We start from the raw sequence: 14,315 nt of genomic DNA on the forward strand, positions 1-14,315 counted from the left end.
AGGCGTCTGTGACTACTGTTATCTCCGGCCATGGTTGCCAAAACAGTTCTCCTTTCAAGATGTTCTCTGGAGAGGCCCACCATTGAAGGTCGTGGGCTACCTTGTCCGGAATCCGGAGAAGATCTGTCATCCTCCCTGAGAATTGTGACCACTGAGTCCTCAGTGCCCACTGAAGGGATCTCTTTCTCAGGCGAGCCTCTGGCACAAGGAATATGCAGGATGCCATGAGGCCTAGCAACCTCAAAAAGTCGTAGGCTGGGAGACGTTGGGCATTTTGAAACCTGGTGACCATCTGCAGAATATCTTGAGCCCTCACCTCTGGTGGCGAGGCTTTTCCCAGGGCGGTGTCCAGGACTGCTCCAATGAACTGGAGTCTCTGTGATGGTATCATCTGTGACTTCTTTAAATTGAGGGAGAAGCCCAGCCTGTGAAGGGAGTGGCAGACATAATCTAGTTGGATCCGAGCTTGTTCCGAAGAAACTGCTCTGATCAACCAATCGTCCAGGTAGGGGTAGACGTGAATCCCTTCCCTCCTTAGACTTGCAGCCACAACCGACATTAGCTTGGTGAAGACCCTCGGGGCGGAGGTCAGCCCAAATGGCAGAACTCGAAATTGATAATGAGAATTGCCAATTGCGAACCTCAGGTACTTCCTGTGCTTGGGATGGATAGGCACATGGAAATAAGCATCCTGAAGGTCCAGAGATACCAACCAGTCCTGAAGCTGGAGGGCCTGAAGGATCTGAGAGAGAGTTACCATCTTGAACTTGTCCTTCCTGAGGAACTTGTTCAATTCTCGTAAGTCCAGGATGGGTCTCAGTCCTCCGTCTTTCTTTGGTATGAGAAAGTAGGGGGAGTACCAGCCCTTGTTCCTGTCCGCTACAGGTACCGGTTCTATGGCACCTTTCTCTAGCAGTAGTCTACAACTTCCTGCAAGAGGAGCGGATCCGGCACTTTCAGAGAGCTGTTCCCCGGTGGATGTCTCTGAGGGATGCGTAGAATAGGCAGGCAGTAACCTTGGGCAACTGTCTCCAATGCCCAAGCATCTGACGTAATAGCCTGCCATTCCGTCAGATGGTGAGTTAACCTGCCCCCTACAGGTGTCTTGTGATGGGAGACCTCAGAGTGGTTTGGGAGCGGCTGATGCAGTTGCCGAAGGTAAAGCGGCTCCTGCTCCTGCTGATGAGGCTTTCTTTCCTTTACCCCATCCACCACGGGTAAATTTTCCTTGGCCTCTTTGAGTCGGCCGTCCTCTGCCTCTTCCATATGAGGAATAATAGCGAAAGGACCTTCCTCTTCAAGAGGGTCCTGAGGGACGAAAATGTGTTTGTCGGATTGCAGCTCCTAGTGACTTAGCTGCTGCTTTAGATGTTTGTAGTTTTTCCAAACTGTCATCCGCCTTTTTACCAAATAGGGAAGAACCGTCAAAGGGCATATTTAAAAGTCTGGCCTGTACGTCAGAAGCAAAGCCGGACTTTCTCAACCACGCATGCCTGCGGATTGTGGTACTTGCCGCCATGGCCCTGCTGATACTGTCAGCAGAATCAATGCCAGGTTGAAGGGACTCACACATTGCATCTGAACCATCTCTGATGATATTTAAAAATGCGTCCCTTTCTTCTCCTTCCGGTATGCAGTCAGCCGCCGATGAAGCACACTCCCAAAGAGTGTGGCTAAACCTAGCGAGCGTACAAGTTTCATTAATAGATTTTAAAGCCATGCTACAGGCTGAGAAGACTTTCTTAGCCATGGCATCATATTTTTTATCATCCCTATCCTGAGGAGCAGTGGGGTAAGCAGAAGTACTGCCTGATGAATTTGCAGCCTGGACCACAAGACTCTCTGGAATAGGGTGCTTAGATAGGTATTCAGGGTCAGCAACAGATACCCTATATTTCGCTGACAACTTCTTGTTAACCGCAGGGACAACTTCAGGAGTTTCCCAGTTAGTTAAAATCTTTCTTTGTAAAGCAGAATGAAAGGGAACCACAGGATCCTCCTGTGGACCTTTATCCAGAATATCTGTGAGGTCATCCTGTTGAAACACCTGTGTATAGGCGCGTTACAAATGCCATATCATATCATATCATATCATAAAAGCAGGTGAAGGCGCAGACCAACCCATGAACTCCATAATTCTTGACATTAGGGTTCTATAAGTGGTATCAGCATGTTCCCCTGGGTCTGGTTTGACAAATTCCACTTCTGGGGAAGTGTCTAGGCCACTTGCTTCCTGTAATGCATCCTGAAGGTCTTTCAACCTTCTTTCCTCAGAGGCAAAAGTCTCTGGTTCAGGTAATGTGGTCCTCTGCAGCCCAAAAGGCCTTTCTTCATCAGAATCTTCCCTTTCTTCAAAAATTGAAGTTAAGGGGGGATGCTCTGGTCTGTGAAATGGTATAAAACCCATCTCTAAGGCAGAAGGAGCCATCATCAGTGGCCTTGAAAAGGTCGATGTCGTCGACGCCAATGTAAAAATCCTCGAAGGCGCCGACAAAGGCGTCGAGAAAACTGGAAGAGGCCTCGAAGAGCTCGAGAGGATTGGAATCCTGCTCGAGGATGTCGACGACGTTCTCGACGTCGTGTCGGAGGCTCTTGGTGTAACCATTGGCTGTGGAGTAGCCGTGGGTCTTTCTTTTATCGGCGTCGACTCGATTGATGGATGCGTCGAAGAACCCTTCGATAGCGGCGTCGATGGTGCCGATCTATGCTTCGAAGGGGCTTTCGACGATGGCGTCGAAGATGCTTTACTTCCCGATGGCTCATGGCGCTTTTGGGTCGACTCTTTCGCCGGGTGCTTCGACTCGCGGCGTTTAGATTTTTTGGGCTTTTCAACCGGGGTATCACCCTCAGCTGACTTCGAGGGGGACGAGGCCACTTTCTCGAAGACGCTTAGCATCTTTTTTCTGAATTCCTCCCACTCAGCTTGAGAGCTGTGTTTTGTGGGGCAATTTACTCTTTCAGGGGAACTAGAAGACGACGATAAAGGGGATCTTCTTCGTCTTTTTTTTGAGTGTCTAGACCTCGACGAGTGGTGGGAGCCACTTCGAGACCTAGACCGAAAATGCTTTCGACGGTGAGGAGACGAATGTCTCGACTCTATCGCGGAAACTTTCGAGGAAGTTAAAATTGACTTATCTCTCTCGAGCTTCCCCTTACGCTCCTTCAAGGCTTTCGCCGTCATGGATAGGCATTCCTCACACTCCGAACACTGGTGTTCGATTCCCAGACACGACAAACAGGTCCTTCTTCCCACAGTCTCAGCATTTTTTGAAACCGGACCGAGGAGTCGTCGGGTCGGAGGAGGAAGCCATCGAGTACGAGTCGGTTTTCTCGAGGAAATATGAATATATATCGAATGATGAACTGAGCAACGGTATTCCGAGGCACACGAAGCGCGGAAAAACGGAACTGAGCAACGGACGCTGCGCGTGGCCATTTATAGGCATGATGACGTCGGCGTCGATCAGGTGGCCGTCGAGGAGCACCTACTCGACGGACGTCGACGCACAGCGCCCTCTACTGGGAATTTTTTTTTCCAAGGCCAGCAAGCTGGAGATACAAATATCATAGATAAGGAATACGTCGGAGGACACAATCCCTTTGAAATAAAGATTGGCAATCAACTGCTGGTTTTAAGTGTTTATGTAAACCAGTGCAGATCGTATACAGTGTCAGGATGTTTTTAAAATAAATTGAATACTACAAGTGTCAGGATAATGGTAGTCAAACTAAACACTAAGATTGACAAGATAAGGTGACTCAAAGTAAAAGGTTGACTAATGCTTCAAATGTCCATCAATACATTCAGGATTTGGGCCACAGGAGTTCCTAACCAAAATATTCAAAAGAATAGGCATTTCCGTCTCATGCCAAAGGGGTTTGTTCACAGCCATGTCCGGTGTTCTAAAAGTCCAACAAATATTTCTAACTATGATAACAAATTATTTCTAAGGAGGGTGGCTTTCTCGTCCGGCTCTCTCCTTGTCCTGTCAATAGTCCTCTGCCACAGTCTCACAGCTCTTGGCCAGAGAGTTATTTTGATGGCTTGCCAAACCTTTGCCGCACTAGGTCCACTTTTGCCTGGTCTCAGGGTCTTGTGTGTTGCATGATCTCATTGGCCCTGGTGAGGTTTGATGGAGAAGCAGGGCCCTGTTCCTAAGCACTCCCTTCCACCCCTTCTATGTTGCCTCTAAGCCTGCCTTTTTTCTCTTTCCAGTTTCCAGTCTGTCCTTCCTATTCGCCTGGCGTAGTCCTGCTGTTTCGAACCCCCTCTCAATGAGATGCTTTCCCAAGGACAAATGTGGTCCTTAGGAACCTCTCTATCCCTGTAGCCATTCCTCCTTGAGAGTAGGATGCTATCCCTCTCTCAAGGTGTTCCACTTCCTCCTTGCTCTTCCAAAAACAATTTCCTGGTCCTGAGATCCTTTTGTGGCCAAGTGATCTCTCTTAATCTCCCCATAGCACCAAACCTATCCCACTTACTGGTCCTTCTCACTAGTGATCCATTTCCTATTGGCTGCTTACCTAGACTATTGTTTTCTGCGGGCTTTCCCCTGGTTTCTATATCCAGTGTAACTTTACTCACATCTCTGTTCTCTCCTTCTGCTTTCCTCATGGTACCCCTTGCTTCTGTCTCCAAGGTGGCACTCTTCCCTCTTTCCTCCCTTCTCTCCCCCCACAAGCAACCTTTTCCACTCTTTCTGTAAAACTCAAGGTTCACCTCTGTTCTGTTTGCGCTTGTAGCTAACAGATGGTATCCATTAAGTCCCCCATTAAGTATGCTTCTCAGTCTGCTTCCATGCAATCTCCTCTGATTTCTATCTTAGTCTAAGGTATTACTTTTGTTCTGCCCTCTAACTCACTTGTCAGAAGGTACCCGTTGACTCTTCCTCCAAGTTGGTAGCCTTCCCAATCTGCTGTCAGGCAATCTCTTTCCCTCTCTTTTGCCCTTCCACAACTCAACACTGTTCTAAATTCTTCTCTGTTTACCCAATGGTACCTCTTGTCTCCCTCACCACGGTGGTACACTCCCACATTTCTCCAATCCTACCTCCATGCAGCAATTTGCCACAGCACTTTAACATGGACCCTCTCGGGTACAGGCTTTCCAAGTTCTGCTGCTCCGCACTTGTCAGCTCTTGTATGGTGTGGAAGTTTGATACCAAGTGTCTTGGCTTGGGGTCTCCCATGATCTGCCTTCCTGCAGGTGCTAGCCAGGACTGACCGTCAGCTGTAGAGACCATTGACTTGGGGTCTCCTGGGATATGCCTTCCCCCAGATGCTGCCCCAGGACTGACCTCTTCTTGGAGCCAAGTCTCCCTGCTTGGCATCTCTCTAGCACTCCAACCTTTCAGCTGGTAGTTCTTCCAGTGACTTTCAAAGGATGATCGGGCTGGCTGTGTTTTATCTGGTGTCTGTTCCTCCCTTGGGCTGGGCATTAAGGGAATATATTTCTCCTTGGTACAGGGAGTTCTGCTGTACCCCGCTTGGGTCATGTGCTTCTGGCCAGGTGCTCTCTTAGTGGGATGGCTTAAAGCTATAGAAGGGCCAGCCACCATTTTGGATTTCTCACTGACCTCTGCTGCATGTGTGCTTTTATAACCCTCCCCTGAGACCTCCTCTGAGGCTGCCTGTTTCCCCTGTGTGCACTGGTATGTGCAGTGTGTATTTTCCTTATCTGAAAACCCTCATGTAAAGCTGGGAAAGTATCTGTTACCTTTATTCCCTTTACCAAGGGTTTGGGGTCTAAAGATAGTAACATTTAATCTCCTACAACACTTTTCAGGGAGAGACCACAATGCTCGATACATTTCATCTGTATCTGTGTTTTTGTTCTTTCCCTTGGCAGAGGGGAGAATTTGATACCATGTCATTGCACATGCTTTTTATGTTCCTCTGCAGGGATGTCTGTTTTTGTTTAATTTTCCTTTATAGAGAGGGAAATCGATACCATGTATTTGGGTGTGCTTTCAAATAGCGTTTACTCTGCAGAGCTCTGGGTGAAAAGAAAACAGCCATTGTTCAGATTGCAGAAAAGCTTGCAGCTTGTAAATTTAAAGTGACAGTGGTGCTCCCCAATGGGTGCTAGGAAAGACACACTGTGACAAACACACTCACTGTATACGGGATTCCTCGTCACATCTCCTTGCCTCTCCATATTCTCACCTTCTTCCTTCTACAAACACGTTCATTTCAGTGTAAAACACTGAAGTCTTTATACCAATGAAGGCCTCCTCCAGGGCATGCAAACACTGAACTCTGCTCAGCTGGACTGGCCGGAGCTCAGAGGATCACGGTTGGTTCTCCAAATTTGAACCCTTTGCCGCAGCTGCAACTGGGTGATCTGCATGGCTATTTGCAAAACCGCAAACCAAACCATCAAAGGAAACCTCCACCATCTTGTTTGCCAAATCTCTGTTACTCCTTTTAACCTTGGGCGCCTTGCCTGAGGGTAAACCAACAATGTGTCACTCACTGTCTCCTCCACAGCTGCATCCGCTCCCTGTACAAACTTGCGGTCCCACACAGGGAGGTCTGTGTTTTTTCTCAGAGCATTTCTTAAGTCAAATCATTGCTGAGTGTGTGGCTGTAAACCCCCAATCATTTGCTCCTGCAGTTATTGCCTGCAGGAAGTTGGTGCTTTGGTGCTAGCATTTATCTGACAGGCAGTTCCTTGCACCAAATCTTAAAAGTAGAGTTGTTGCTTGAAAGAAACACATTCATCTGGTGTCTGCTACTTTCCAAGAGTAGTCTGATGGCATGCATACCTTTTTGGGACAATAGGACAAGGCTTGTTCTCAGCCTTAGTAACGGTCAAGAAGAGTACTGGTAGACGGGGAAAAACTTAACTCACTGTAGGAGTTATGGGGTTCAGAAGTTATACTGGTGGTGAAGGGGTAATTGAGGTATTTCCTATCTCCCTCCCCTGAGGATTCATAACCCTGGCCACAGGTATTCCTCCTCCTGGGGTCTCCATCCCTGGCAAGGTCCTGATTTTCCTGGTCTTGGGGTCTCCTAGGGAATAATGACGTAGAACCTTTTCCCAAGGTTGCTGATGGGCTGGGGTGTCCTGGAGTAGGTGGTGTCACCTGGGCCACATAGTCATCCCAGCCTAAAATATGGGACATCCTTCCTGGGAACTGTACTGAGACATAACTTCTGTTTACACCAGCCACATGCGCATATGTCTATAAATTCAAGTATTAATATCCAAGTGAATATAAATCTGAAACCTTCATTTCTTAACTGTGTTCACCCTGAAATTTGATGTGCATGGCAAGGCAGCCATCTGATGTTTGGTAAATAAATAATTTTGCAAAACAAAACTCTTAACCTGTGGGTTACAAGACATGTTTCAATAAAGAGGTGTGGTATCTATGCACAGAGATGGTGTGAATTAAAATGTCACTGTAGGTGTAGGGAGCATGAGAATGGATACATCATGACACAAACCACAGGAAAGTTTAACAACCTGTGACGAGCAGGGTCAACTCACCCGTCTGACTGATAGGAAGCACTAGTAAATGTGGCAAACAGCAAAATTATTCCAGGTGCCATATGTAATCAGAAAGCTCTGGTAGAAGGCTCATCAGCCCCACAAATAATGACAACATTTAAGAGTCCACCCCAATTACCACAGTGACAATTAGAATGTTATGTGGGAGTCTGTAAAGCAGTCCAGCCGAGGCTTATTCATGGCAGTGCTAGTGTCACGGCTGGATCATGGGTTAAGACAGAACCCAGTGTGTTTCTGTGATGAGTGAAGCTTTGACTGGTTAAGGGTACACAACTCCATTCCCAAAACACAGACAAAGCATACTTGATTATCGTATTAACACAGGTTATATGCTAGTATGGCCTACGCACCACTGAAGTAGTGCAAATCCTCTTTTCTTTATCATTAGATTTGTATCCATGGTACATGTAGCCTCAAGCACTGGGTAAGCATACCCAAACACTACTCTCTGCAGGGAGGAACAGTATAAATGTATGTATAATCTACTGCATTTCTTACCTTGTCCTTAATTTTGCGCCAGGGAAGTTGCCCAACCGCAAACTCAACCAGCATATAAAATAAAGACCACAGGTCATCATGACGCCCCATCTCCTGAAGAGAAGAAATAAGGAGATTGCACCGGGTATTAGCTACTGATGGGTAAGCACACAGACAATGACAGTAGGATGAGCCCACTCATGGACCAACTACATACGCATGCATCCTTCTCAACCTTTGACATAACTCCCATTTCACCAATAAGGACATTTTGTTTTATGCATGAGTAATTTGTAAAGTGATTAGACCAAGTATACTGCTATTACAGGATTAATAGCAGCAAAATATAGAAGCACCATAGACTGTTGTTTTTTTCTTTCTGCAGATATTGAGGGAGACAATACACACCCTAGGTGCAAGCACTGAGCTGAATTTCCCAACCCCAGGACTTAAGGAAGCACAAGCTTCTTGATGGCTGAATACTTGATTCTTTTATTAATACAGTTGATTAATCTTCCTTTATATTCCGATTACCTAAAGACTGGAGGACGGGCGTGGCCAGCAGCCGACTCATGTAGATGTGTTTTGCTGAGGCTCCCGGGCCGCCCATTACAAATCCTAGAAAATATCCTGTTAATCCTGCCTAAACAGGGAAAATCACTGTGACGGAGGTACGGAGGTACTCGATCCTTGCTGCAGCTTTCAGGAGGAGCGCAAGAGCCGGCTCCTGTGGACCCTGCAGTGCTTCGCTCCCAATAGGGCTGGTAGCGCTATCTTGAAGCAGGAACAGCGGCCTGAACGGGGTTGCATCAGCGAAGGAAGCAGGGAGGACGCCACTCACTAGGTGAAAGTGGGGGCCGTGCTGCATTGAGGTGCAGATGCTGGAGGCATCCGGCAAGTGGATTAGCCAGCTGCGGGAGGTGAGGCGGAGTGGGAAATGGGTGACAGAAGTGTCGGCCCGGGCTGTGGCTGTGACGTGCCTGCTCACAAGCGTATCCTATTGGTGAGCCGGCGTGTGGATTGGAGCAGGCAGATGGCAGTGACAGGCGACAGGAGGGCCCCCCGGATGCTCGACTCCACAGGCATGCGGGCACTGACATCAGTGGATACCCAGAGCGTGATGTGGCAAGCGTGAACCTGACCGATGGATGCCTGTCAATTGTAATTGGTCCTTCCCCGGGGGGGTTGGGAGGGGTTTGACTAATTGTATAAAAAGGATCTAATTGTATAAAAGGATCAGCTGAGGGGGATCCAGGGTGAAGAGTGTATCGCCGACTTGAATATTTGGAAACAAACTTTTTTCATTGTTTCTAATATATCAGGCCCTCTGAATCAAGAGACTTTGAATGTAAGAGACTTGGGCACAGAAGACCCTGATATTAGTAAAAGGAAATGTAACCTCGTGCCGAAGAAGCCCAAGAGTGTGCTTTGCTCGACTCTTGCTCGGATAAGGTTTCAAAGTCGTCTGATTCTTCTGCTGGAGGAATTGACTTCGGGAGGTTGATCTCTAACCCTGATGGCCCCGCTATGGTCTTCTCCCGTGCTAAAAACGTGGGGAAGGGAAGCCCACGGCCTGAACATCTTGATTTATCATTTTGTGAACACTTCTTTCTTTTCATGAACATTATCCCACACTATTTGTAGCATAGCGGTAAGGAGTAGCAATATTTGTTTTTAGTATAGGACCTTTTATTTGACTATACTCCACTAGGACTATATTATTATTATTTGATGGTTGTAACTTGCTCCCATCTTAGATTTAGGTTTAGATAGGCGTTTTTTCACCCCTTGATAAAGTTCAATAAACACCCTTGAACTACGATCACTTGTATCTGTCTTACTTTGATAGCATGCCTTCTTTGCATATGGTGTCAGGCCAGGAGTGGGATGTGATTCAACTAATAAAAAGTGAAACCCATGCTGATAATTGTCGTACCTACAGAAGGGGAAAATAGAATCATTGAGCTCCTTGACTCTGACCGCGTATCCACTCTAAAAGAGCTTTTGCTCTCTCAACTATGTATCCCGACTGGTCAAAAGGATCTGTTCTTTAAAACTCAAATATTACTAGACACCCTTCCTCTCCCCCATTATAATATATAACAGTGGGATCAAATAATACTAAACGTCCGGCCAGCCTTTGCCTTTATTAGACCTAGTGCTTTAAATCCCCCCACGCCCCCGCTCCTGAACCTTTTTTTTCGGTACCCAATTGTCATCCATAGCGGGGCCATCAGGGTTAGAGATCAACCTCCCGAAGTCAATTCCTCCAGCAGAAGAATCAGACGACTTTGAAACCTTATCCGAGAGATTCGAGACCTGTTGATTCAGAAGAAACACAGAAGGGACTCCAACCCCCCCGGAAGAAATGGCCGACCTAGCTAATGTCATCACCCAGTTGGTGGCACATCAAATGCAGGCTGAAGCTACAATCCAAGAAAATGTAACTAGATTGGTAGAGTTGCAAACTAGACCCTTATTACCACTGTGGGTACTTCAACCATATCTAGAAGGTGAAGACCTAGGACATCTATTCTTCAATTTCAAACGCCTAGCCGAACAACTAGGATGGGAAGAGAACCTTAAAAGGTGCTATTTGGCTCCTCTAGTGAAAGGTGAACTACAAACCACCAATAAACTACTTAATCTGGCGCAGGGAGCCACCTTTCTATCCATCAAGGAAGGGTTGTTGAAAAGAGTGGGGCAAACCTGCAATTTGTACTGGCAGAAGTTGAGGGCTATTAGATTAAACCTGGGAGAAAACCCCCTAGAAATGAGTGAGCATGTCAAAAACATGGTAGCCCTTTGGATCAATAACAAATCCTTAGAAGAGCTGACAGAGACGACCACCCTAGAACAATCCACTAATTCCTCAGCCCCCTTTTTGCAAAAAGCTGTATTACAGTTAAGTCAATCTACTCTAGTCATGGCCATTTAAAATGCACAAAACCACTCAGATGCAGCTAAACACTTCCAGTCGGCGCATCAAGGGGAGGAGCGGAAAGATTACAAACCTATCCACCGACCTCAACTTCAGTAGACAGACAAGGGGGGGGTCGTATAGAATAAAGGAAGGGATACCAAGAGAAAGAATAGAAATCAAAAGATATGATTCTAAAACCAAAGACGAAAGCATAATGGAGGAAACTGAAGGAATCAGACCGCCCCCTCTTGTCTGCTTTTCCTGTAGAAAAACGGGGCATTTAGCTTGACACTGCCCGAAGAATCTAAGGGACAAACCTATGGAAATCGGCTGTTTAAAGGTTGAAGAGTGGGAAGAACCAGACGAAGAGCTAGACATCTTTAGCATATGTTTATGTTAGTCTTCGGCTGGCTTCACATATGAAAAGGCTTGGGTGAATGGAAAGCACGTAAGGGCCTTAATCGTCTCAGGTAGTAAGTAAACCGCTATACGAGCGGACTTACTCACAAAAAAAGGACCTCAAAAACGCTGCCCTAGTTAGAGTTACCTGTGTATATGGGGACAATGAAGTATACCCCAAAATACCCGTTCACATTAATATCCGGGGTGAGTCCTATATAATATCTTCAGTCATCATTCCTGGACTCCCTGAGGAAGTTATTCTGGGTCAGGATTTCCCTACCTTCTCTACTCTCTTGAGGGAAACCCCACCTCCCTTTGGAGATTTCTACTCTAGAATTGCTGCCAGTCAAATTACTACTCCCAAAACTGTCCAACATGGGACTGGGAAAAATCTGAACCTATGAAACCTGAGGCAACCCTTAGTAACCAGTTCATAGGTTACTTTAGACAGAGCAATAAAACCACTCCACGTCTAACTACACGTCCCAAAAAAAGCAATGGAATATGTGAGAGTTCTTGGACATCTCTCATCCCTGTTCTCTCCCAGGTCTTAACAACGAAGAACCTGGACAAAGACCAGGCATATCCACCTTGCATAGGGGAAGGGTATGTGAGAAACCTGAGGGTGTCCCACACGCTAGTCCCCAGGCATCTGTCATCCAGGTGGCCAGGACATGGCCATCGTTATTGGATCCAGTTCCGGTGGGGTGGTCCAGTGCGGGAGGATCACCTGGATGAAGGGTCTTCAGGGAGTAGAAGTGGGACATCGAAGGGTGAGACGCAGTATCCACTTCCTTATAACACTGTTTCCCCATCTTACCAGGTAGGATACCTACAAGGTCAACCCCCTCCCCTCTTTTCCTGACAAAAACACTTTTTCACAGACAGTTCATCGTGAGCGACAACGTACTAACACCAGAGCCATATACCTGACATGTCCCAACACAAGGGTCAGGCAGAGTAGGTAGCTATCCGTAGCTAGGTGGGACTCCTCACCAGATGGGGGAATCGTGGGGTTATGAGGGGGTATACCTCCATGCAGGCATGGAATTTAAATATTGTGGCATCCCATGGGAACTAAGGGTACGGCTGTTGTTTTTACGGTGGTGGGTGGTATGGGACTTGTGGCAGAGGCTACTGCAGGAGTTAAAGGTGGCAGGTCTTTATAGTACCGAGGCTGCCCATAGGGTTTATCCACAAATGCTGATTTCCTGGAGATCCGTGGGTCTGGCCAGGCTAGCCGGGAGTAACTTCTAAGCATTGGGAGATCTCTTTGAAAGGGGGCAGTTACTGACATTTGATCAGTGGAAGGCGATGTTTAGCATGTTGTCTGGACACTTTCTTGTGTATTTTTTGCATTATAATTTCATTTTTATATGGTGCAACAACAGTGCGCTATTTGGCAGTGTGTTCTACTTTCCTGCTGCCTTTGCTTTCATAAAGAACTCATGGAAATTGATATTTCCGACTGCTAAAGCTATGTCTCAAACATGGCTGCCAGCTTCTTTGTGTTTGTGAGTCAGTGACTCCAGAAGTGCCTTCCTCCATCGTGCACATTGATTGGCTGCTGTTCTACCCTTATAGCCAATCGGGGCACCAGCAGGCTTCAGCCGGCCTCACCGAAGGACCACCTGTAAGGGCCCTGTCAGCTTCCTGTCCGCTGACAGGCCGCTACATGTGACTTCTACTACAGCCGCCCCTCCTTGAGGTTGCTTCCTGGACTACTGGACTACCATGACTCTCCTACCTCACCCAGCATGGTTTAGTTACCTCCTCCTAACTGCCCTGTACCCTCATCACTGCCTGTACTCTCAGCTCTCCATTTTATGTACTAAATTAAGTCGCTTCGGTACTCGCCTCTACATCTTACTCCCACTTCATTTCCTTAACAACATGGCCTTATGTGTTACTGGAAAGTCAAACTTGGGTGAATTTTGCATTTAACTGGAAAGCCAAACTTGGGTGTATTTTGCATTTAACTGGAAACTCAAACTTGGGTGTATTTTGCATTTAACTGGAAAGTCAAACTTGGGTGTATTTTGCATATCACTTTGCCCATTGATTTTAACTTGCTAGCCCAGTGATTGTTCCATACCGCTGTACTTGCATGCTCCTTCATCTGCCTCCTCTCTTCCCACCCATGGCACTTTCTGTTTCTCCCATCTATTCCAACTGCTTCTCTATCAACTATCTTTCCCTTCTGAAACACTTGTGTATGTGCGCGATACAAATAAAATATCATGTCTTCTCACTAAGTCTGTAAAAAGGATATCTTGGCCTCTAACCCTGGTCTCCCTATCGCTGCTACCTATTCCAGCGCCTCCTCCAGACAGACCCTCACCGACATCCTCTTTGTCGTTCCTTCGCCGGATCTATGGATCCCGCATATGATCTCTGTGCTCTGTCCTGTCTCCTCCTCTCCCATAAACGGTGGCACTCGCTGGGAAGTCCTCATGAGTTCCTTCGACTCCTCCAGAGTCATCCTTAATGCCTATATTAATGGCACTGTCATGCTCCAAGGTCCTCAGGCTAATCTCCTCCTCTTCGATAGGCGTTTCTCTTGCCTCATCATCTTCCTTTCATCTCTGGTTGTCCCTTCCTCTCATTTCTTGGCTACCTTGCCCACTACTCCCTTTTCCTCTGCCCCACTTCAGGTTACCTCCACTCCTCCGCAGGGCGTACCTCTGATCTGTACCCCTCCACGGAAGGGTACCTTCTGCATCTTGCCACTCTCAACTCTCGCTCTGCTGTCAAACACTCCTCTGACATCTGCCACCTCCTCGAAGAACTTGACCTTGATGTCCTCAGTCTTACCGAAACATGGTTCACGGCCAGCTCTGTCACGAGCTTTGACACTCTCCTCCATGATGGCTACAAGATCCTCTCCGCACCCAGTTCCACCCGGCCCTTAGGTGGTGTAGCCCTGATCTTTCCTGAGTGGATTTCTGCCACTATCATTCCTACTAAGATCTACCCCTCCTTCAAATGCATTGTCTG

The 14,315-nt window shown here is 47.1% G+C and overlaps 1 protein-coding gene across 3 annotated transcripts in view; it reads right to left on the minus strand.

Moving 5' to 3' along the window:
• The window catches only part of TTBK1 (tau tubulin kinase 1), a 1,457,642-nt gene that overhangs the window by 717,928 nt on the left and 725,399 nt on the right, over positions 1-14,315 (minus strand). For all 3 annotated transcript variants that reach the window (XM_069608875.1, XM_069608874.1, XM_069608876.1), the window contains one exon: positions 8,015-8,107. In XM_069608875.1, coding sequence (XP_069464976.1) covers positions 8,015-8,107 — 93 coding nt within the window. The remainder of the gene's footprint in view (positions 1-8,014; positions 8,108-14,315) is intronic.

Source organism: Ambystoma mexicanum, chromosome 4q (genome assembly GCF_040938575.1).
Source record: "Ambystoma mexicanum isolate Mex_15411 chromosome 4q, UKY_AmexF1_1, whole genome shotgun sequence".
NCBI lineage: Eukaryota > Metazoa > Chordata > Amphibia > Caudata > Ambystomatidae > Ambystoma > Ambystoma mexicanum.